At 42.8% G+C, this 25,218-nt stretch overlaps 2 protein-coding genes across 22 annotated transcripts in view; one reads left to right on the forward strand and one right to left on the reverse strand.

Moving 5' to 3' along the window:
- Positions 1–25,218, forward strand: part of RALGPS1 (Ral GEF with PH domain and SH3 binding motif 1) — a 617,170-nt gene that overhangs the window by 416,452 nt on the left and 175,500 nt on the right. The window lies entirely within an intron of this gene.
- Positions 10,427–25,218, reverse strand: part of ANGPTL2 (angiopoietin like 2) — a 37,374-nt gene continuing 22,582 nt past the window's right edge. Inside the window, exons 3-5 of the mRNA XM_077145340.1 lie at positions 18,650–18,843; positions 16,435–16,705; positions 10,427–12,275 (exon numbers count right to left, since the gene is read on the reverse strand). Coding sequence (XP_077001455.1) covers positions 12,076–12,275; positions 16,435–16,705; positions 18,650–18,843 — 665 coding nt within the window. The 3' untranslated portion in view covers positions 10,427–12,075. The remainder of the gene's footprint in view (positions 12,276–16,434; positions 16,706–18,649; positions 18,844–25,218) is intronic.

Here is a 25,218-nt window from a genome sequence, read left to right on the forward strand (position 1 = left end):
GAGGACGCCATTCACTGCCCTGGCTCAAACCAAACCTGAATCCAACAAGTTATGCTCCAAGACAGTTTGGTTGCTGAGCCAGGAAATTCTCTTTTTGCTTTTAAAATAAAAATGAATTGAGCATTATCAAGAGAAAGGCAAGATGTTATAGGAGCAAATAAAGGTACCCATTCTAGTCTGTGGATACCAGGAAGGGTTCCGTGGAGAAAAATGGAGCTCTGAAGGATGGAAAAAGAGTCAGCTGGGTAAAGAGGTGGAGGAAGGGGGTGAGCATCACAAAGACAATAGCTGTGTAAAAACCTGATGTGGGGAAAAACATGTGTGTTGGAAAAACTGGCTGAATAATAGGAAATGAGGGGGCAGTGTCATGAAAAGCAGCTGGAGTAGAAGGGAGGGGCAAAATCGCTCAGGGCCTGGATACTACTAGGAATAAAGAGTTCAGGCTCTGACCCAACAGGAGGACATGACCATACTGGATTTCCATTTAACAGACTTATACTGGCTGTTATAAGGCTGCCACTTATACTGGCAGAATGAATGGCTCAAAAGAAATAATTCTGCTAGGGAATTATTCAGAAGCCTGCAGTGAATTACTGTATTTCAGAAACTGTTGGTGGGAGAGTAAAAGCCCTCTAAAACATTACATTTTAGAATTAAATTGCTTTGAAAAGATTTAAAACAGCCACCAGTGAGCATATCACTAATACCTGACGGAGACACATGACATTTTCCTGACCTTTGGCTTTGAGAATCAGTTTATATGTTTGAGTTGCAGGCCCTTTTAAACTAGACATGAATCTAGATCCTCTAAAATGATCTAGGCTTCCAGAGAGCAGGAAAAATTGAACTGATGGATGCTGGCAGAGCTTCTGCTTCCTGAGACATGGATCAGAGTGGCTGTTGTCCCTTTGGTGTGGCCACCACCCCAAGACCAAAGTATGATGGCCCCCAGGTCAGGGTTAGTGACTATGTTTATTCAGATGATCCCAAGCTTGCTAGCATTGAGGGTAATCCTTTCCTTCAATACCGAAATAAGAAGATTCCATAGTACGGGTCTGCAGGAAATCAGTATTTTTTTTCCAGTTCCCCACCCCCAAGTGTTTCCAGAGATCCATAAGGGAATCTCATTTGTCCCACAGATCCATCCTGGTTGTTACTCACTGCTTCAGCTGGCTGCCTAGCCCCAAATCTTTGATCTCTCACTCCAATCATCTCCTACGTCCCTCAGCCAGCCTCTCCAGCTGGGTCTATGTAGAGCCAAACTCCTCCTTCCTTAGTTGGAGAAGCACAGTTTAGGGATATATAAGGGTATTACGTCAGTGCCACAAAGGAAAGCTTATACCTGGATTCTGGTATGCCTGCTTCTGGGGATCTGTAGGCCATGCCCTTTACTGTTCTCTGTCTTGTTGGCCTACATGCCTCGGGGATCTACTTATCGTCTTCCCTTCCCCATCCCAGGGGAGCCTTTGATCAAGTTTCCCCCACCCCAAATTAAGGCATCCAGCCCTCTCTGGGGACCAGTAAGCAGGGAAAAGACTTCCCTCTGACCCCAGTCTCAAACTTGCTTCTTAATCAACAGAGTAATCTCAAAGATTACAATCCCCATCCAAAATGAAGGAAACCTTTTACATTATTTTGTAGAGTGGTTATCTACACATTGTTTCAATTCTCTCCCTTCCAGAAGAGAATTTTGCCTTTCCTTTTGTAATCTCAGGATTTCTTACCTTAAATTCACGTTTCTCTATAACTTCATAGTCTTACTCAGTTCTTATAAAAAGTCAGTGGATGTTAATAAAGTTCCTTTTCATGAATGAAGAAATCATAGTGTGACTTATGATTTACCCAAGATCATATGCCAGGCAGTCATCAAGTTTAATTCAAGATCTTATGCACATCACTGTGGTTCCACCCAGCCCTAACTTATGTATCCTCTGTTTAAATATCTCTGTCTCTATGGAGATAAACAGTGGGAGGAAAACATGTAGAGGTCAAGAAGGGAGCACTTAGGGGAAAGATTTGTTTCATGTGTGCTTTGCTGCTCAGAGCTGGAGCACCTTGTTCTATTTGTCTCTTCTGGGACACAAGGAGGGGAGCTGCAGTCAGCTGTTTGTCACCACCACCACCACCACCACCGACAAGGAGATAAGAGTGCTAGCCAATTTTGTTCAAGGGAAAGTGTATTTTCATAATAGGAATAGGAATATTCATTAGGGTGACTATTACTCTGTAATCGGGGTTTTTTTTTTGAGTTCTCATTAGAAGCTAACAATAATAATAATTTCAATTCCCGTTTATTCTGTTACTATATGACAAGCTCCGCACTGGGCACTTGACATGCATCATCTCATTTAGTTCTCCCAACACTCCTTCCTCTGAAGGAGGCACTATTTTTAACTTACTTTACAGCTGTAGAAGCTGTGCAAGACTCACATTTAAGGTCACACACTGGTAAGTGGTGAAACCAGGGTTCAGATTCAGATCTGACTGATTCTAGAGCCTCAAACACTAACTTGATAGTACACTAAAGTCCCCTCTAATAGGTCTTTACCCTCTGGGAAGAGGCAAGAGAGTAGACTGAGAAGAGACAGTGTCTCCAGGAACTTTCTCCCGGGGAGGGCCTGGTGAAGCAAACTGATTCATAGTGACAAAGTGGAATAAGTGGACACTAATCCTCTACTGACACATTCAGATTGCTTCTTCCTGCCTGGGCGGGGTCAAGGGACCTCTCAGGATCACCTGGCCCCAAAGAAATCAAATGTTAGAAGGAGTAAGGACTTGTGAGCTTTTCCATCCTCAGGACTAATGGAGTCATGGGGATGTTTCCTTGCACAGTTTCAGAGAGGGAGCGTTAGGACAATGGCCCTGAAAAGTTGAAAGATTTCATGTGGGCCATAGCCTCAGTTTATTATTATGGTCCTCAGTGTTCCCCATTCCCTGGTATTCATGCCTTTGAGTATGGGTTGGAACATATTGACTTGGTTCTTACAAATAGAATATGATGGAAATGATGGGATGTCACTTCTGAGATTAGAGTATAAAAAACCTGGAACTTCTTGTGTTGAGTGCTCGCATTCTCTTATTCCTTTGGATTGCTTGTCCTGGGGGAATCCAGTTGCCATATTGTGTGGCAGTCCTATGAAGAGGCCCATGTGGGAAAGGATTGATGCCTGCAAACAACCACATGAGTGAGTTTGGAAGCAAATTCTACCTAAGCCAAGCCTACAGATGATACGACAATCTCAGCTAACAGCTGGACTGCAGTCTCATGAAAACTCGAGCCAAAGGCACCCTGCTAAGACACACTCAAATTCCTGATCCACAGAAACTGCGAGATAATAAATGTTGTTTTTGTAAACTACTCAGTTTTTAGACGTAATTAGTCACACAAGAGTGAATAACTAATGCATTACATGGCCTTTATTACAACCCTACATTTGTTATTTTGTTGCCTAATCTGTATTGGGACAAAATCAGCTATAAAAATGAACACAGGAAAGACTGTAAGATTTCTCTCTAGAGCAGCAGGAAGCTGCCTGAGAAGCTAATTCTGGGGACAAAATCATAAAGGATAAAGTGGGTGGTTGCAACTTTGAGAGGTGATGAATCCTTGCAGCTTTAAGGAAGAAACATGCTAGGGCTTAGTTGACTAGGGCCGGAGAAGGACCTAGAAGGTTACCCTGGGAAAGGCTGTTGGTTCCCTAAGAGGTCTACATGGGGGTCTAGAGTGGAATGTGTTGCGGCCTTCATATATTCAGGATTGCCTGCTCAGAAGAAACACGGAAATCTCCATTTCTTGTGGCCACTCAGAAAGGCTATGCCCAGGAGTGGCATTCATTATCTATTCAATCTTTTAACTGAAAAATTTTTCAGTTACAAAAGTAACGCATTATTTGTTGTAAAAATCATTCACACTAAAAGAAAAATGTATTTAAAATACAAAATGAAATCCTCCTCTCCCTCCCTTATTCCCCAGAAGCAACCACTGTAGGTAGTTGCTATACATCTTTCCAGAAATTTTTACCTACTTATACAAATATGTGTATATGTGTGTGTATGTAATATTGTGCTTTTTAACCAAAATGAGAACATTTTTATGCATATTGTTTTGCACCTTTTTTCCCCCCCCCACATAAGTGGCGTAGACTTCGTTCAGTAGAAATCCCTTATCTTTGCAATTGCTCTGATACCCTGTTGCTTGGATGTGTGCTGATATTTTTTTTAACTATGTCCCAACTGATGAACATATAGTTTGTTTCTTCTTTTTCCCTTTTATAGATAGTGCAGTGGGGAACATCCTTATACATGTATCTTTATTGATCTGTGAGAACATTTCAGGAACAATAATTGCTAGAAGCAGAATTGCTAGGGCAAAGACTAATTGCAATTTTATTTTCCATTAATACTGCTGGTGTGCCCCCTGAAAAGGTTGCAGTTACACTTTCACCAAAAGAGAATCAGAGTCCCTGCTTTCTCCACTCTTAGCAACCCTAGCTATTAACAACTTTTTAAAATTTATGCTAAACTGATAGGTAAAAAATGGTATCTTGTTTTAATATGCATTTCTCTACTCATCAATTCTTTGTACTCTTGGCAAAGAAGCTGTATTTCTACTTTAAATACATGCCCCCTGGGTTCTTCTGGGCCCTGAGTTAGGGAGACAGGTCTTCAGGCCTCCCACCCAACCGATCAGCTTTCTTCTGCCCTAGTCTATGCTTCCTGAATATTTGCCCTTAATCCCTTTCCCTGTGTCCCCAGCACATCCTTGAGTTGCCCTGCGAGATGAGGAAAGGATGCCTGAATGTCGTGTTCCTTAGGAGATGAGGTTGACCTAAATTCATGCCTGGCCACACTTGCCTGGAACTTGGTCAGCATCATGGGCTCTGAGGAGACTGCCTTTCCCTTTCTTGAAATGATTAGGGTGTGGGCCTCTAATTACATAGGAATTCTAATTCCTTTCCCTTTACATTAACTACTCTTCATGGCTCTGCTAAGGATCAGGGCAAATGTGGCCTGTGCACCCTTGCACAAAGAGCCCTTTCCTCTTATTGTGAAATGTCTCTCATCTTCAGGAAGGAAGGGGAAACCCATTGGCCAGTCCATGGAGCCAGATCTATCTTGACCATGCAGGCAGGGCATGGGACAGCCAAATGGCCCACCCACCTGGGAGATGCCACATGTGGATGTTCTTTGGGAAAGCTGCACAAATGGTTGTGATTATTTGTGTCTTGATCTTCATGTGTGAGCTGAGCTGGCCCAGGATGCCCCTCGTCACCGTGATTCTCAGAAGTATTACTGAGTGATGATTGTGTAAAATAGGAAATTTAGTGGTTTCATTTCATCCTTAGTACAGTGATGAAATGCTGTGGTGTCAGGAGTTCAGGAATCAGACAGATTCAAGTTCAACTTCTGAGTGTCCCAAGCTGTATGTTCTTGGGCAAATCACATCTCTGAGCCTTAGTTTTCTATTATGTCAAAGGGAGGATAATTATAGAACCTACTTGTGAAAATTTAAAGAGACATGCATGTAAAATTCTTAGTGTGGTAACTGGCAGGATGAAAGCACTGCATAGATGGAAATGATGTTAGAATTATCCAGAGCAAAGTACAGCTAAGAATGAGTCAGAGCCCAAGGTTCCAGCAGCAGCGGCCTTGTTGCCTTCTGCTTCCAGAGAGACATTTGAGAAACTAACATGCCCAAGAAGGGCAATAAGAGGTCCATTCAGGCATAGCCAGGTGTCATGTTTTGTGACCCACCTGGGTCTGGAAAGTTTGGGTATGCTTTCTGAGATAGTCCAGGGGTCAGCAGTTGAGGGACTGGGGAATAGGAGCCAATTTAATGAGGAATGGGATGGAATCCATCTAGTTAGCAAAATATGGTCCCTGAGAAGGGATATGGACACAGCCTGTGAGCCCTACTTCTTCACTGGGGGCTTGTTACCACCTCGCCCCACAGTGTTATGTCATAGCAGGAGTGTTTATTCCATCCAGCTCTGTTCTCAGGCCATAGATGATAAGATTGGGGTGGGCACCCAACCCAAGTTGGGCCAATTGGGTCCTGCCCAGGGAGTTAGCATTGAAATGTAGAGGTGCTTATAAGTTTTTGCTGGCACTCAGACCAGGAAGGTATGTGAGCTTGGAAACTGTGGAGTAACTGTATTGTACCAGGTGACTGGAAAAGCAGAGAGAACAATTTGCATATGGAGACACAGTGGAAAACAGAGGTAAGGGACCCTACAGGAAAGGGAAAGAGAAAAGGAAAGAGAAAGGGAGAGAAACTGAGAGTTTCTGCTTTGCTTCTTTCTTTCTTTTTCTTTTTCTTTTTTTTTTTTTTTTACTATTTTTATTGAGATTGTCATATGCTTATAGTCTATCCAAAGTACACACTCAATGGCTCACAATATCATCACATAGTTGTGTATTCATCACCATGATAATTTTTAGAACATTTCATCCCTCTGGAAAAAAACTCATACATCCCATACCATTTACCCCTCCCTCCCCGTTATTTGCTTGTATTTTGTCCTTATTTTTCATTTATCTGTCATTACTCTGGATAAAAGGAGCATCAGACACAAGGTTTACCCAATCACACAGTCACACTGTAAAAGCTGTATAGTCATCTTTAAGAATCACAGTCATCTTTAAGAATCAAGGCTAGTGGAACATAGTTCAGCAGTTTCAGGTACTTCCCTCCAGGCACTCCAATACACCATACACTAAAAAGGGGTACCTATATAATGCATAAGAATAACCTCCAGGATAATCTCTCAACTCTGTTTGAAATCTCTCAGCCAGAGACTTTATTTCATCTCATTTCCCTATTCCGCCTTTTGGTTAAAAAGACTTTTTCAATTCCATGATGCCAGATCCTTCTGCCTTGCTTCTTGAAAGCTTTCCAGGCATTTTCTGATTCTTGGCCCTCCTGAGGCCCAGCCTGCATTTCTGCCCAGGAACGCTGGGAGATACCTTGTGTCTTCATGTAACCAGTTTATTAAATGAGCTGAACTCAGTCTGGTATAAGAAGGAACCAATTTTATTTCACCACATCTCCACTCTCATTTCAAGCCTATCCTTTGGAGTAGTTCTTTCCCTAACTGAAGCTGAAAATTTAGCAGGTCCTGTATTCTTTCTGTTGTTAGGCATTAAAAAACTCAGTTTATTCTGATAATCCTGTAATTCTGACCAGTTCTGTGTGGTGATCAGAAGTCTGGATTGGGTTTATCCATGTAAAGCCTGATCATGCTTAGAAGCCTGAAGTGGGAGAATGCTCATGGTCAACTCTTCACTAGATCTCAGTCACTTCCACTTCCTCTCTAACCTGATTCCTGGGGTTGAAATGTGGGACAGGGAAAAATTAAGGGTAAATGGATAGTCTTATGTAACTGGTTTAGTCATAATCTGGATCTTGAGCCCAAAACACACATGTACTGTCCCTTTCCCTCTTTGCTGTTGCTTCAGAATTTCCCTTCTGGGCAACTCTGATTTAGCTCCCTTGATGGGGCAGTGCTTCTCCCGCTGACCACTTATGACTCCTTCCTTGACTCCACAACTTCCTACACAGCTCCTACCACTAATACCATAGGAAAGCCCAGGGCCCCTCTAGGCAATCCTCTGGCTCTTATCAAACCTGTGTCCTTGTTCCCCCTCCCTTCCCATCAGTGGGCACATTTGCTTCCAGTGCAGTCCCATTTCTCACTGCCCTTCTGCCTCTGGCCTGTAGACTTGAGATGAGTCAGGCAATGGTGTTCATGCTTGCCCATGCCAAGCACGTGGAATGGTCCTTCAAGTCTCACTTGATTTAAGAAAAGGGGGAATACCCCACCTTCCTGTCATGGGAGTGGAGGAGGGGGGGTCACATACCATAGGGAAAACTCATCTTCTACCACCTTCACCCCAGTTTCTTTGCCCTCCATGTCTTACACAGGTTGAAGGTGGGCAATCAGCTGATGCTGTAGAACCTATTTGGGACCTATCCCCTTTGTGTGGGTGGTCCTGCACCTTGCTCTAGTGTGTGGAATACTTGGCAGCTATTAAAACCAAGGCAGAAATAGTCCCTTTTTAACAACTGAATACATTTAATATATCCCCTTTTTGGTTTTAGTCAGTTGTCTGAGTTTCTTTTACTATAATCATAGAATCTTGAGCAAGACTGTATGAAGCAGATGGGGTAGTCTTGGGGGATCAGGGAGAACCCCTTCAGTTCCTAAGAGTGTTTCTGGATTATGAGTATTGTAGACTTCCATTATCATTGTTTTCAGAAATTTGAAGCTTTGTCTTGCTCAAATCAGTAAGACATGGGAGAGGGGGTACTGTTCAGTGTCACCTGCTTGGAGTCTCAGTCAATCTTCCTGCCATGTTCCCCACATAAGCCCAGTGACTAGTAGTCTCCAGTAACCGATGTACTGACCCAAATGAATGTGGGAGTTTAGTTATACTGGAGAAATTCTGAGCTTCACTTCTTTCTGGGTCTGCAGATGCACCCACCATGGATTCCTTAATAAAAGTATGATTCCTGTGACTGTAGGACTTAAAAGATCACTGGCTGGGATGGGGAGAGGAGAAGGAATATTTTTCTGAGTTGCCCAGATCCCAGGATGCTTATTGGCCATGTTTGTTGGTGGGTGGAATGAGTCACTGGACATCAAAGCTTCATGCACTAAAGCATAGCTTTCCCTTCTCCCCAGTCTTTCAAACCCCAGGTTGTGGTTTAAATGAGATTCGGATTTGGGTGTTGGAATGTGGGCTGGGAGAAACAGCTGGTATCATGGCTTCTTTTCATTTTGATTCCAACTAAGTTAGAAAAAAGGTTATTCCATGTTGTCCAGCACAACCCCCTCCTTTGAGAGTTGGACTCAAGACCAGTAACCAGTAAGGTGTACCTTGTTCTCTATATCTCATATGCTTCAGTCTAGTGTGTGGGGAGAGGTGGCTATGGTCTTGGGACAAGACTGAGATATTCCCATTAAATATCATCCAAATTCTACTGGGAACCCCAAAACCAAGGGGGAAAAAAAAGAGAAGAACTCCTACCTAGTGCCTGACATCCAGCACCTTAGGGATTAACTCCTGACAGGACATTTTTACTAGGAGTCTGACAAATAAGTCCCATTTTCTCTCCTCTATAAAGTGTGAATAGTAATCACCCCATTCACAGGGCTGCTATGAAGATTATGTAAGAAAATGTAAGTCCAGTTCTAAGTGCATAGTAAGACTTCAGTAAACACCATTCTCTTCCTAGTGACAACTTTACTAGAAATACTTCTCATATGGCAGTATTGCTTGGTCACTAAAAAGAGGTATTGCTGAGTCCAAGGGTATAAATGCATTATTAAATTAAAATTGTTATGCATATTGCCAAATTACTCTTCAAAAATACTGAATCAATCTATGCTCCCATTGAGAGTTTGTAAGAATGCATATTTCTCCATTCTTTTGTCAACATGGAGATTAGCATATTTTTTTATCTTTGCCATTCTGATGGGCAATACATCATGGTTTATCCTTGATTTAATACATCTCTCTGATTATTACTGAGGTTGGGCATCTTTTCTTGTTCACTGGCCATTTATGAGTGTTCTAATATATTTAAGTACTTTGCTAAATTTTCTATCACAGTGTTTGTATCTTTTTAATTTGAAGGAGTTTTTGTTATAGCACGAATATTAATCCTGTACTTGCTGTATATGTTGCAAATATTTTTCTCGTTTGACATTTGCTTTTCAATCTTGGTCACATTTTATTTTGTTTTTTTGAGGACAAAAAATTTGGGTTTCTTAAGTTATGTCCCTTCGTCTTTTCTTTTATGGTTTTGGGGTTTCCCATCGTGCCTAGATATGCCTTACTGATCCATAGATTTGTTTTACAGGAAGACAGTTGTGCAGCTAATGTGGCAGTTGGATTGGAATAAGGGAGACGGAGGCATAAGGTACCTAGTAGGGAAACTACTGCAGAACTTGAGAGAAGAGGAGATGAGAGCCTAAACTAAGTTAGAGAAGAGGGTTTGCGTGGAGAGTGAATTAACCTTGGTTATCAGAAGAGAGCAGTCGTTTTCAACCTGATAATTGAGTACATAGTGGCATTTGGTAAAATGGGAAGTTCAGGAAGACAAACAGGTCTGGAAGGAGGGTTCTTAAGATATTGACTATATACCAGTATATATTGTCAATGTATATTGACAAGATAAATCCAGGACATTCAGTAACAATGTTCAGGTCACAGCTGGATGTAAGGATGTGGGGCATCAGAGAGAGCCATCTTGGCATAAGGAACAGTATAGATGAGGGTATAGATGAAAACCAAAGATAAGGAGAGTGATTTAAATGATTTGGGTGGGTATTCCTGGGGCTGAAATTCTTCCTGGTTTTACTTAAGGAGGCTATGATACAGGAGGCCTCAGGAAGGCATTCTAAAACAGTAGCACATGGAATAGATGCAGCCAAATAGCACTGATAGCTTTTATTGCAGATTTGTGTCATTACAAGGATAATCTGGGAATATATTAAAAAAAAAAAACCCTCCCTTTTATATACACAAAACATGCTACATGGTACACTTTGTGAGAAATGCTGAGGTAACAGGCAAACACTAAGACATGGACAGTACCAAATCATCCAACATCTCGCACACCCCTGCCCCATGTGCCCACCAGGAAGGGTCTTGCCTTCTTGACTCACCCCCTTGCTCACTTGGCAACAGTCCCTGTTATGCAGAGTCTGACACTCAGAAACCCAGATATGACAAGGTATGCCAACCAAGGGGACCGGTGGCTTCTGATTGTTCAGTAGCTCATGTGAAGTGGCCAGTTCTCATTCTTGGTGGCTCCTGTTTTCCTGGGAAGTGTAGTTTGGGGATGAGATGCAACTCTCAAGTCGGCCTGAGAGCATGGGACCTTTGATATGTAGACATTTGGGGGCCCCAGCAATCAGATGATGATGTCTCTTAAATTGAATGTCTCCTGGGCAAGGTACATTATTATTTCTGTGAAGGTTAAAATGACATGTAGGCTAAAGTGGAATGACAAACACAAAACTGTGAATACATTATCTATATGGTTGGTGGTTAGCTTTTAGGCCTGACCTTCCCTTTCCTGATCAGAAACCTGTAGCCCAGACTGTTTTCCACTCAGAGGCTGAGGAATCTCGCCTGGAAAGAAAGAACAGTACAACAGAAGAGATAAAGAATAAATAGGCCAGGAATAAAGAGGGGCAGAAAAGGTGCCTTGAATTACAGTGAGCGGATAGTAACTGATGTACAGAAGACACTTAATGAATGGTTGTTGAATGAATGGATAAATGGATGGGTACATGGGTGGATAGAGGGAGGGAAGGAGGAAAGGATAGGTGAAGGAATAGAGGGATGGATGGTGAAAAAGTCCTGAGAATGGGGAAAAGTATAAAAATGGAAAGGGGAATTTTGAAATTTGTTTAGGTGACCAAAGGGGTTTTTAAGAGAGAATAGCATTATAGACATACTTAGAAGAACCTAGGCATAGAGACGCCAAGGATTATTCTTTGGATTGGGACTACTCAGTCTGAAATCTACTCTGTGACTCAAGTAATACAACATGAATGAAATGCTTTTCTTCTAAATAGCAAAGTGTTGGTAACAGCTTTGACATTTGAGAACTGAATATATGTGTGTTTAGGTATATATGGCAAAGTAATATATGTATCTAGATATATTATGTGTAATATATATCTAAATGCATATATATTTATATAGTGTCTACTTATGTATATATACATAAGCACACAAGGTAGGTTCATACACATGTATGTTATGAAGGTATTTTATAGTTATGTTTTTATTATAGGGATTTAATTAATTTAAAGAAAGGGTTGTCAGCAGTCCTGTCCTGTCAACACAAGGGGCTGTCTGGCATGAAGAAGAGTAGAAAGAACAGAGAATACTGTATCAATTCAGTTCTATTACCTGATGCACTGACTTTAGAAACCAGAATCCAGCACCCCAGACCTCCCAGCCACAAGGTGGATTGGCGAAGATTTGCTTTTTGTGGTGGGGCTAGTATGGCTGGGGTAGGCTCTTGGCAATGGCCACGAGATGTCAGGAGAAGGCTTAGTGGAAGGTGTTGGGATTGGGCCGGATCATCATCACCACTTTCTTGAGCGAGTAGGATCCTCCTCGGAACTCAGCCCAGTAGACTCCATCCTGGTAGCGGCTTCGGTAATGGCCCCCACGGTACCAGACCCCGTTGAGGTTAGAGTGGGCACAGGCATTATACCACCAGCCCCCCTTCTGGTAGTGGGCACAGTTTCCTGCAGGAGAGAAGGGAGTGAGAAGCTCTCTAGGAGGAAGCAATTTACCCATGCCCACTTTATGCTTGGGGACTACAATATGACCCATTTTGGGAGGTCTTTGGAGTACATATGCTTGAAGGGGGATAAGTCCCAGGGAGTGGTTAAAGGTCGGGCTTTAAACCTGTATAGATCTATTTCTTTCTTACTTTCTTTTAATACTTTTATTGACAAATCTTCACACATGTATAGTCCATACATGGTGTACAATCAATGTCTCACAGTATCATTTTATCATCCCCATGATCATTTTTCAAACATTGCATCACTCCAGAAAAATAAAAACAAAAAGCTCATACGTCCCATACCCCTTACCCCTCCGTCTCATTGACCACTATGACAAAATTTACTCAATTTATTTTACCCATTATGCCACCTATTGTTTATTATTTATCCATACTTTTTTTCTCATCTGTCCATACCCTGGAAAAGGAGCATCAGACACAAGGTTTTCACAACCACACAGTTATACTGTAAAAGGTATATATCATTATACAGTTGTTTCAAGAACAATGCTACTGGAACACAGCTCAATAGTTCCAGGTACTTTCCTCTAGCTACTCCAAAACACCATAAGCTAAAAAGGGATATCTATATAATGCATAAGAATAACATCCAGGATACCCACTCAACACTGTTTGAAATCTCTCAGCCAATGAAATTTTATTTTGTCTCATTTCTCTCTTCCCCCTTTTGGTCAAGAAGGCTTTCTCAATCCCATGAAACCAGGTTCTGGCTCAGCCCAGGAGTTCTGTCCCGTGTTGCCAGGAGATTTACACCCCTGGGAGTCATGTGTCATGTAGTAGGGGGAGGGCAGTGAGTTCACCTGCCAAGTTGACTTAGAGAGACCACATCTTAACAATAAAAAAGGTTCTCTGGGAACAACTCTTAGGCATAATTATAAGTAGCCTTATCCTACCCTTTGCAGGAATAAGTTTCATAGGGTTGAACCCCAAGAGGGCTCAGCTTATTGATTTGGTTATCCCCACTACTTGTGAGAATATATCAGAAATTCTCCAAATGGGGAACTTGAATATTTCCTCTTTTCTCCCCAGTCCCCCAAGAGGACTTTGCAAATACTTCGTTATTCATTACTGAGATTACTCTCAGATATATCAGGGCATCACACTAACCTGGACAAACCAACAAAATCTCACACCCCTATTCAAGATTCCATGTACTTATGGTGTTCAACTAAACTGACCATACAAATTAAATTAGCAAATGTACTTCCCAAAATATAAATTTTGCACCAAATACACACTCTCCCTTTGGTCTCCTACACAGGAGTGAAGTTTTAAAATGTGGACCGTATCATCTTTTACTCTGTATTCTGATCTACCTTAGTCCTACCCAGATCAGCATCATTCATATCTCTAGTTGAAGCCTGATCCCTTTTTCAACTTTTTAAACAGTTCCTGTATGGGGTAATGCTGATTTTCATAGCTTCAGAGCTCTAACTCTGAGTCTCAGTTGTCACATAAATATCTGAAGTTTCTGGGAATGACCAGGTTATATACAAACAGCTCATTATCTCAGAATTTAGAAATAATAGTTAAACTTCCTAATATATGTGACTGCTGTAAAAGCTTACAAAATCAGATCTGTTTCTGAGTCTCAACTTCGTAACTAACTAGCTCTGTAATCTTGGGCAAGTCACTTAACCTCTCTGAGCCATTGTATTCTCATCTGTAAAATGGGGATAAAAATAATACCTACTGCAGAGGACTGCTATGAAAATTAAACAAGGGCACATATTTAAGCACTTAGCCCAAGGCCTGGTGCATAGGAAGCATCTGGGGAGAACTCTACACCGCAAGATTTAATAGAATGGAAACAACCTGAGGTGAGTGGGGGAGAGGGAAAAAGAGTTTTTCTAGGGAACTTTTAAGAGTTGAAATTATTGGATCAAGAGTGTTTCTTTGTAGAATGACAAAGAAAGCATTTGATGAAATATTCCTCTATTCTTCTCCCTGTATTCCATTCAAATAATTTTTTTTTAATTTCACAAAAGAAAGAGATTTCCATAAAATTCTTGGCACTGCCATACCATGCTGAATTCTGTTGCCAAGGACAAGCAGTTCAGAACAACAGTAAGAAGTGTGGGCAAGGTACAAGCAGGCATGAAGGGCATTGTACTTCACAGGCAGAAGGAAGAAATGCCACTATCTATTTGGGCTACTTTTAGTTAAGGGTGGGGGGACCCAGTTTCCTGAAGGGCTGCTCAGTCAGGCTTCTGGGTTGGAGGGTACATTGGCCTGATGGAGCACGTGATGGAACAGGTGGCCCTGCTCCAATCGAGGCCTTGGGATGAGTTAAAAAGGGAGCAGGCAGGCTGAGGTAGAAAACTGAAGGAGAGATTCAGCACTAGGTACCCCAGAGCTCCAGGCAGCTCAGATTTTCCAAGAGCTTTTCTGAGGCTCCTTCTGTACCATGACTTGAGGCTATCAGGGCCAGCAGCAGGGTTGGAGTTGAATATCAGGAGAATCATCAGATAGCACAGTCAGCTTCCCATTTGCCAGTGGAGGTCCTCGCAAGCTTGCCTGGCACTGTGAGGTGGCCTCTGCCCACACCCTTTCAGGAACAAGGAACTCACTTCCTCACCATCCACTATTGTTACTTCTGGAAGGATCTCACAGCCTTAAGTCACAAGACAGTCTTCGCTCTGCTTCAGAGGAAGGGCCTCTTCCTCCTTAGGGGCCCCTTCAAACAGAGTCAGTTCAGTGCCTAGTTAGTGGGTGAGGGTGTCTGCATAGGACAGGCAATGGGCGGTCATGTCACACCTATCCCCCAATGCTGTGAGAACTATTGCTAGAGTGTGATTTTCTTGGGGACCTGGAGTGAACCCCACCCCTACCCAGTGTATAGTCAGCAAGTCCTACCTAAAATGCAGGCCATTCCTGGGACAGTCCCCACAGCTTGCCCTTCAGAGAGGAAGTAGTTCTTAAGATCAGAATTAAGTGGGAAGCTGGGACAGGAGGGGCTGGGTTCTCTCATGAGAACAGACTAAACTCTGGCCCAGAGGTAGAGTCAACAATCTAATGGTGCCAGCCCCAGGGAGGAGCCCAGACCTGACAGACTGCACCAACCCATAGGACTCAGAGACCCTTATATCTAGAAATTGGGTATGAGGCCTTGGGGGGGTCTGATGATTGGTCTCAAGAACAGACTGTATCTTTGCTTTTAATAGTTTTCTGTTTTCTCCTTTGTTTTTTTATTTAACAAAGCCATCTTAATAAATATCTGGCTTTGAGGCATGTGATCTTGGACAAATTACATCTCTCCAACCCAGTTTCCTCAAACAACTTCCTTACAGCATTATGTAAGCATTACATGCTAATAAGAGTAACCATAAAGAGAACCACTTGTACTGAGCCCTTACTATCTGCCAACTCCCAGACAAAACACTTTAGGATACATTCTCTCTAACTTTCTCACCACCCTGCAAGCTAAGTATTGTCCTTATTTCCAGATGAGGAAACCAAGGCCTGGAAGGATTGAGCAGCATGCCTAAGGACACAAGGCTAGTAGGAGTTGGGGACAACATTGGAATCTAAGCTATATGGCCTAAAGCCCATGGAGATGTGTGGCCCTGATGCTGCGCACCTCACAGACAGAGGGTGATGTAAGTGCACGAACCAAAACAATGTCTGGCTTGACCCAGAGCAACCTTCCTTCCCCTTCCCACTTTTGTAAATGCCTTTACAGAGGGAATCTGTGTCGCCAGAGGCCAGTGTGGTTGTAGCAGTGGGCAGAGGAAGAGACATCCAGGGGTTCGGAATAGGGTTGGAGGGCTTGGTGTAGCTGCCCACCACCCTGAAATCTTCCTGTTCCCAAGATCTGGAGTCAAGAATTCTGGCTTTAGGGGTGCAAGGGTAGTTTAGATGTAGAATTCTCACCTGCCATGCGGGAGACTGGGGTTCAATTACCAGCTGGTGCACTTCCCCCCGCAAAAAAAAAAATTCAATAAATAGTGCTGCGATAACAGAACAGTCACATGGAAAAAGAATGAAATGTGACCCCACCATACAGCATAGCAAAAAACAAAAGCAAAAAAACTCTGGCTTTGGTTGACCTCTGTTCCCTGCCCCATACCTGGGTGTGACCCCACTGGTCCTACCTGTGTAGACATCATGGTCTCTGTCCAGGGTGGTGAACTGCTTGCCGTTGTGCCAGGTGAAGGAGTCACCAGCATTTCCATGGTAGCGCCCCAGCCTTAGTTTGTAATATTCACTCTCTGGCTCCAGGCGGAAGCTGGCATATTCTGCAAAGACCTTGCGACCAGACCAGTCCTCCATGGTCACCAAAAGTTTGTAGTTGCCTTGGTTCGTCAGCCAGTAAATGTTCTCCAGGCCCAGCCAGTACTCACCGTCAATGTTCCCAAACCCTTGCTGAGGAAAACCCAGGAGAGCATTAGTGTGGAACTTGCAGTACCCATAGCCAGCAGGGCCCAGCTGCCAATGCTTGGCCCTGGGCAGAGGGGCCAGGGAAATAAGCAGAGCAGAAAGCACTCAGGCAGGCTTAGATTCACATCTCCCCCACTAGTTCACACCTAACCTGATTTTTTTTTTTAATTGTGGTGACATCACCATATGATGCGAGGCAGGGATACAAGTCAAGGAACCCCAGCAATTACTGGCAGTTTATTACAGCCTTTGGGGAGAAAGCATCATCTTGCTTACACCAAGATTTTGTATTTCTCCTGGCCTCAAAACAGATCATCTTGGAGAAGCACTGGACTAGAATACTAGTTCTGATTTAATAGGAGGACCAGAGAGGATGCATCCTTGTGGTAGAACTGGCAGAAACTCACATGCAGATTAAGCCATAGTGATTGTGCTTAAAAATAACCAATTCCAAAAGAAGACCAGAAAGACTGGAAGAAGAAAGAGAGCTCATTGTTATTGAGGATCTACTAGGTATGAGTGAAGTTACCCCAACTAAATGAGAATAGGATTATTGGAAGCCTTATAAAGAGAAAGCCACAAGGAACAAGAAGCATTCTGTCAGCGGGAACCCAGAAAAGAAAGGAGAGGACATGGCTCTATGATGGGAAACCCAAGAACTCCCAAGGATTGCTGGTAAGCCAGCACCAGAATGTCACAGTCTTTGGGGAGAAAGCAAACCTTACTGATGTATTGATGGTGGACTCTCTCCCTATATATGAAATAGCTATGTGGCTTAATGTGTCATTTCACCTTTCTGAGACTCATCATGCATTAATTTAAAAATATTTACAGTACATCTTCATGCTAGGCATTATGCAAACTCCAAATTTCTCACTGTAACATGGGGATGCTATATTACGTTCCCTACAGTGTGGCTGTTTTTTACACATGAGAATGTGGAAAGGGGAGAAGAAAGAATTAAGGACTGAGCCTTTCTGATCCTCTGAATTAGGAGGTGAAAGAGAAAGAGAAGAAAGCAAAGTTCACAGGCTGGTCAGGAGGTGGTTCAGAAGGCAGCCAGGGTAGAAAGAGACCCAAGAAGGGAGGCATGAAAGAGCCATGTGCTGAAGGAGTCATGGCTAAAGGCAATTTGTGGATTTTGGTATCAGAGGCCTGAACTCTGGTCATTGCTTTGCCACTTCTTATCTAACTTCCTAAACAAGTTACCTCACCTTTTCATCTGTAAATTATTTTAATAGTAGTATTTCCCTTATATAGTTGATGTGAACTTAAATGAAATATTGAATAAAATCATTGAGAGTGCCTGGTACATAGCAGGCACTCAGTAAATTAAGCTGCACTTTCTCTCCCTAGTACCAGAGAGAGGGAGAGATTTTCAGCTAAGCCCCAGCAGTATTTCCTACAAGGATGAGCATTTCAGTTCCCTAGGAACTGGGAATCCCAGAAGATGAACCCTGGAATTAGGACCCAAGAATTACTGCAGTTCTCTTAGGGGAATTCTCTCAGAGCCTGGGAGCCTCAAGACTTGCCCCTTCAGGCCATGGGAAGAGGTCTTTCCCCATAGAAATCCCAGTTTGGGGTAAGGTGATACCCACATCTGGCCTGGAATGAGGGACTACCCCACACCAACATTTCTTAACCCCTACCCCACCCAGAGGGGCTTTTGTAGTCTTGACTCTTAACTCTTGTCCTCCCACAGTGGTTGCTAGTGGCAGGTAGGGAAGGAGCTGGTCCTCACCATCCCTGGTGGGTTTACAAAAATGGCACTGTCAGTGTCCTTCTCTCTTCAAGTATTTACCATTTTGGGGCACATAGGTTCTGACCAGGTCAGCATACACCTTCCTTCCAAGTGGCTCTTTCTCTGGTCCTCTTGGGATGGCCAGTTTTATTTAGGGGACAACACAGACAGACCCTACTAGTTCTTACCTTGTATGTCTCCCAGTTCCTGAAGAAATTAACTGAGCCATCCAGGCGCCTTTGGATGACAGTCCAGCCCCCAGGGTCTTGTCTCTGGTCACACCACACCTGCATGAGGCGGTTGGTGTTCTCTGGCTTCACAAGGTAGATGGAGCTGGTGTCATGGCCGTCCTCCAGGGCCTGCAGACAGTCTCTCCATGGGCCTGGGGACACACAGGTGCACACACATTACAGGCCTCACCTACCATCTGCCCCCACCCCCATCAAGTCACTTTTCCCGCCACTCCTCACCCCTGTCTACCCTCCAAATAGATACAACCTATTGTTGAAGGGCTGTAGCTGAGAGCCGCAGGCCTATAGTTCAAGGAGACCAATTTTTGTTTGACAAGTTTGAAGAATATTATGGTATAAAGATGAGAAACTTGTAATAGGGGGCAGGATGCCTGGACCCCAAGCCCAGGCTGACTCCCTCATGGTGTGACTTTGGGCAAACTTCATTGCTTCTCCTAGCTCTCAATTCTCCTTGTTTGTAGCATAGAGATCATATTTGCCTCATATGAGGGTTTTAAGGATAACTGAGATAATTTGTGTGGAGGTTCCTGGAGTGAATTAAAAAAAGAAAGTTGGTTTTATCAGCAAAAAGATATATGTGCCCACAAAAATGCAGCAATATTAATCAGCATTGTTCGTGTAGATGCAGGCACTGACTGGTTTTGCTCAAGCCAGTGAGACATTGGAGTTCACCAGGCTATGCTCTTCTGAGTACTGCAGGGTGTGTTTGGTTGTCACACCTCAATTTTGACTCCACATTTTCCTTTCCAGCAAGAGCACTTAGTGTGGCAGTTTTCAGTAAATGAACTTCCACAGAGCCACAGGGGCCCAGTAATGTCCAGTATTTAGCCATGTAACCAGAGATTTCAGGATATTTCTAGGATTCAGACACTGGACTCCAAACATCTTTTAGGGGATCAAGTTCCCTTTCAGGTCAATCTGTGTTTTCCAAAGTAAGCTTGTGATGGGGCAGATACTCAGAGCTCACTTATTTTGAGGCTGCCATTCTATAAGCAAGTCCATGAACTTAAGGAGGATGGATAGGACACATCCCAATCCAGGCTTCTGTCCTGAAACTGAGACTAGATGGGTTCTGTGCTTTTTCTGGGACTTCACTGAGCTTAGGCAGTTTAGGCACCTGGGGCAGAAGGAATGGGTATAGCTGGGAGTCTGAATATCTCCCCATAGGACTTCCACTCTCTCCTCCAGTGGTTTCATTGTGTGTTCAGACATCAGTCACATCACCAAGAGGGTACACTTAAGTCACCAAAGGCCAAACAAACTGAGTTCAACCTCAAATTTTAAAGTATTTGATTTGAGAAACCTTCAGAAGTCTTCAATACCTAGCCATTCATCTACACTAAAATAAATAAAATTGTTGCACTTTGTTTAAACTTCCCTTCAAAATCTTCAGCAGTGAAATGAGACAAAGTGTCAATGGCTGAGAGATTCCAAACAGAGTCTAGAGGTTATCCTGGAGGTTATTCTTATGCATTAAGTAGATATCACCTTGTTATTCAAGATGTAATGGAGAGGCTGGAGGGAACTGCCTGAAAATATAGAGCTGTGTTCCAGTAGCCATGTTTCTTTAAGATGATTGAACAGTGATATAGCTTTCACAATGTGACTGTGTGATTGTGAAAACCTTGTGTCTGATGCTCCTTTTATCTACCTTGTCAACAGACGAGTAGAACATATGGAATAAAAATAAATAATAGGGAGAACAAATGTTAAAATAAATTTAGTTTGAAATGCTAGTGATCAATGAAAGCAAGAGGTAAGGGTTATGGTATGTATAATCTTTTTTTTCTGTTTTTGTTTTATTTCTTTTTCTGAATTGATGAAAATGGTTTAAGAAATTATGAATATGCAACTAAGTGATGATATTGTGAATTACTGATTATATATGTAGAACACAATGATCACATGTTAATGTTTTAGGTCATTTGTTAAATTTTTTTAATTAATAAATAAATTAAAAAAAAAACTTCCTCAGACCAAGAACGGTTAAGATCAAAGATGCTAAAAAAAATCCAACCTTGTTCTTTCTATTAATTTGTATGTTTATTCAACAACTATTCATTGAGTTCCAGCGCCTGGAAGGCAGTATGCTGGGAGGTAGTAGCCCAGGGTGTGGTGAGGGCTGCTCTGATGCCAAGCAAAGGAGCAGCTGACCTCACCAGCTTTCTTTCTATTCAATTTCCTGTTGAAATCCTGTCCTTTCCCTTTCTGAGTGGGGGGTAGGGGGTGGTTGTTAGTGGAAGGGGTTGGGTATAGGGGTCAGAGGCATCCATCCTAGGTGGCAGGTATTCTCATCTTTTCCTGTTAACTCAAACTTCTCAAATTCCTTCCTAGCTAGTGGTTGGGCTCTATTAATCTATGTGTGATGGTTAACAAGAAAGATTTGGGTTTTTGGTCTTTGTTAGACATATCAGGTGGACTTTTCCTGATGCCTTGCAGCTGTGCTTGGGCATCCCTACCTAGAACCTGACAGGAGAGTTGGAGCTACTTTGCTCACCCCTCTCTCCCCAGTGCCAAAGAAAAGCTGATTTATGTGCCTACCGGTGACCGATAACCCAAGTTGCTCCTCCCTTCATCCCCCAGAGAGTACAGCAGATGCAGCACAGGCAGCTTCATTGCTCCTTCCTCATTCAGCATCCACCCTGGGCAAGGGGAGGCTTCCAGAAAGACCATTCATGAAGGAGAAAAAGATTTTGGTTGTGTTCAGCCCACAGCCGCAAGGACCAAGGCAAAGAATTGAAGCCTGTCCCTGACGGCTGGAACAGGGCACATCAGTGGGTGTGGGAGGCCTTCCAGATCTTTACTGAGTCAGAAACATAGAAGAATATGTTTGAGGTGAATGTTCATGATAGAAGATCCAGCAGAAACCTGCAAAATAATGCACTGAAATAACACACTGAAAATAACGCCAGACCTCTGCTTAACTGCAGAGCTATCATGGGTCTCTTTATGGAATTATTAGATGTAAAGGCTGACTTTGAAGAAGGTGCCATGTAGGGAGAGGCTTTGGAGGCTGCTGGGAGAGTGGCAGGCTAGTCTCTTGGCTCCCCAGCCTGAACGACGTTTGTAAGTGCAGTTGATGGTTTCAACTTTACATTTGACATTTCCACATAGGGCTCTTCTTAAAAGCTAAGCATTTGAAAACATTTTGGGGTCACTTGTCCTTTTGAGAATTTAGGGAAAGCTCTAAACTCTCAATTCAAGAAAATGTGCTCTCACAAAATTTTGCGTACAACTTAAAAAGATAAATCATCCTTCAAACCCCAGACTATGAACCCCCGGTTCTAAGAGAGTCCTGAGTGGAGTAACAGTGGTAACACTACAAATGTAATAATAATAGCCAATGTGTACTGAGCACTTACTATGTGCCAAGGCCTGTTCCAAGACTTCTCTGTGTATTAGCATACCTGATCCTCCTGACACTTCTGCAAAGTAAGTAGTAGTATTCCCATTTTATAGATGAGGAAATTGGAGCATGGAGAGATTAGGGGCAGAGAGAGTAAATTAATCCAGGTGGTCTGGGTGGTCTCTAAAGACTCTAAAGCCATCTTCCTTTTCCCCAACCAATGTGAACTCAAGGATAGGGGCCCAGGCTGACTCATTTCTCTGTCCCTAGGGCCATTATTAATCTTTGCCAATCACCCAGGTTTAAAAAATAAGATTTTACAGTTCTTCTTTGTCAAGATTTTAGACCTTTTTAAATTTTTACTGATAATTTGTTTTTCTTCTTCCATGTTTACCTTTTGGTGTTCTTTGCCCAATTTTCTATTTTTGTGTCCTACTTTTTATTGTTTTAAGGCAAATTTGGTAATTCTTTCCTCTAAGACTTGGGTATGGCATGTTTTCTAGAGTCATGGACAATGTATTGAACAGTATAGAAATAGTATTTTCTATTGTCACAAAAATGCCTCCATATGTCCCCTGTGACTTGTACTTTATGTGGCATGCAGGACCCATTAGCTTTTGCCAAGAGCCACATTTCTAAAAGCAATTTTCCCTCAGAAACAGTAGGGTGCCCGCAAACCTCCAGCATTTAAACACATTTCCCTTTCTTACATTAAAGGCATCAGTGGCAAAGGTCAGAAACTTAAATGACAGATGAAAATTAGTAAAAAAAATAATTGGCATTGAAAAATTGTCAGCAGTAATGTTACCAAATAGCAGAAAATGGCAGCAGTAAAATCATAGCGCACCATTAAAATGGCTGAATCAAAACATTCTACTTTGATGTGCAATCTGTAACTGTTATATATAAATAATGCCATTGTGGAGGGCTAGATAAAGTGTCTGACTTTAATTAAAGAATCGGTGGTTGGGGATGTATGGGACTGGGGAAGGAACTCCAAACATGAAGTCAGGAGCTCTCAACTCAAATCTTGGAAGCATCACCTATACACAATGTGACTTCTGGCAGGTTTTTCATTGAGCCAATTTCTTTTATAAAAATGAAGCCTCTTATGAGGCTCTCGTGAACACAAGAGCATGGAGGCTGAGCAGGGCAGGTACTGGGTGAAGATTTTGTGTTTTCTTTGCTTTGATAGATAAAAGCTGACAGTTTTGAAGTTGTCTACTTCTCCCCTCCCCCCCCCAACATAAATGAATTACTATATTTACTGAAATTGTTACTCTATTTACTTTTTTTTTTCTTTGCATGGGCAGGCACCAGAAAGCAAACCCGGGTCTCTGGCATGGCAGGCAAGAACTCTGCCTGCTGAGCCACCGTGGCCCTCTATTTGCTTTTGAACTTCAAGATTAACTGTAAATTATTTGCTAATAGATGTTTTCCACAAAGGCATATTTTAAGCCAGAACTTCAGTGGAGAAGGCCACAAAAATATACTGAAATAAAGAATGGAAATCTTTTTTTTTCAATGAAACTGAATCTTTGATGTGCAGTGGGCAAAGCTCTCCCTTTGGAGGAGTGCAAAGTACCCAGGTGGTATTTTACTTGGCTCCCCTTCTAAAAGGGCGGCTTTGCTTGGAGCACCAGGCCAACACTAACTCAGCATCACCTAGGCTCAGAGAGGAGTGAGCGCCCCAACCTCATCTCTATAAAGACCATATTTACACTCTTGGCAGAGCTGTAGCTGGAATGTTCCAAGTGGCAAGTGAAGGGAATTGCGGCCGCCATGGCCTAGTTGAGTCTGTGTGGTTCCCTACAGAAGCAACATAAGGTATAGAAAATACACAAAATTTAGAGTGAAGAGGCTTAGGGGAGATGGAATACTGGCAAGTAGGAACACAAAATGTACAGGTCTTGAGCCCCCAAACTCTAGTGTAGAATCCTGGTAAGTGTTGGAAGTGATTGGGTTTGGTGCCTAAATCCCCTCCTCACTTCCTTCCTCTTCTCTGGGGCTCTTGACAGGACAGATCAAGCATATAAGGAACACAGCCTCCAGGGAAACCAGGAACCCCTTTATTCTGATTCAGTGCTTGTTAGCCCCAAAATAGGGCCCAATGCAAGGTAAAGATGAGTTGGAGCCTGCAGATAGGCCAGGCCTAAATGTAACTTCCTATACTCGGTATTCTCTCTTTGGGTCTTAGGTGACCAGCTCAACAGACCTATCTTCAGCCTGTCTTACCCACCCAGGTTCCTGCAGGAAAATGAGTTCATAAACTGCATCAACCTTCAATGCAGTGACCCCCTCCTATTAGGTAACTCCCATTGAGGCTGGGAGCTAAAAAGTGGTAGAATGTGGGGCCTGATTGTGGGCAGGAGGGATACTGATTCTCCCTAGCTGGATCCAAGGTGCAGGGAGAGGAGCAAAGCCCTTCCTGGTCATAAGGTGGACCATCCAATGTAGCTGCCAGCATTCTTTATTCCCTAAGCCCAGCCCCAAGTCTCAGGACTTGATGACCTTAGACCTTGTAGAAGAAGGACCCTGTAGCCTCAGCAGGGTGGGAAATGATCTCAGGATCTGCTTCTGTGAATGTTTGAGTCCAGATGCAGGCCCTTGGGAGAGGCTTCTGTGATACCACTAAGACACAGCCTGGTATTTCATGAGAACTATGCTGTTTTCAATTATTTTTGCTGATGGTCTGTCTCCAAAAAGTCATTTCACCACTCCCTGAAATATTTTCTAACAGGAAAAATGACTGGTTGTTGAAATTGGATCTGGAATTTCCTATCCAAATTAATACATCTGAGTGCCAAGGCACGTGGACTGCTTAGGTGTGAGCTCCCTCCAGAGCCAGCATCACAACTCACTGGGTGTCCCACATGAGGGCAGGAGGGCAGGCACTCTGAGGTGGGGGTGGGGGTAGCAATTATATACGATTCTTTGAGTCTCATTTATCCAGAAGGCCTAGGGAAATAATATTTTAGTTATGGACATATATATTCTATGCCAGTCACCACTTTTCAGTGAGCCAGAGTTAAAAAAAAAGTAACCTAAACATAGGCATCATCTTGAAAGTTTCCAAAGGTGTCTCAAGTTACTGCAGAGACTCAGAGTTGATTTTATAATCTAGTTTCTGGTCCTTCTGGGGTAAAGGTCTAAATGCTTA

Source organism: Tamandua tetradactyla, chromosome 2 (assembly GCF_023851605.1).
Source record: "Tamandua tetradactyla isolate mTamTet1 chromosome 2, mTamTet1.pri, whole genome shotgun sequence".
In the NCBI taxonomy this organism is placed as follows: Eukaryota; Metazoa; Chordata; class Mammalia; order Pilosa; family Myrmecophagidae; genus Tamandua; species Tamandua tetradactyla.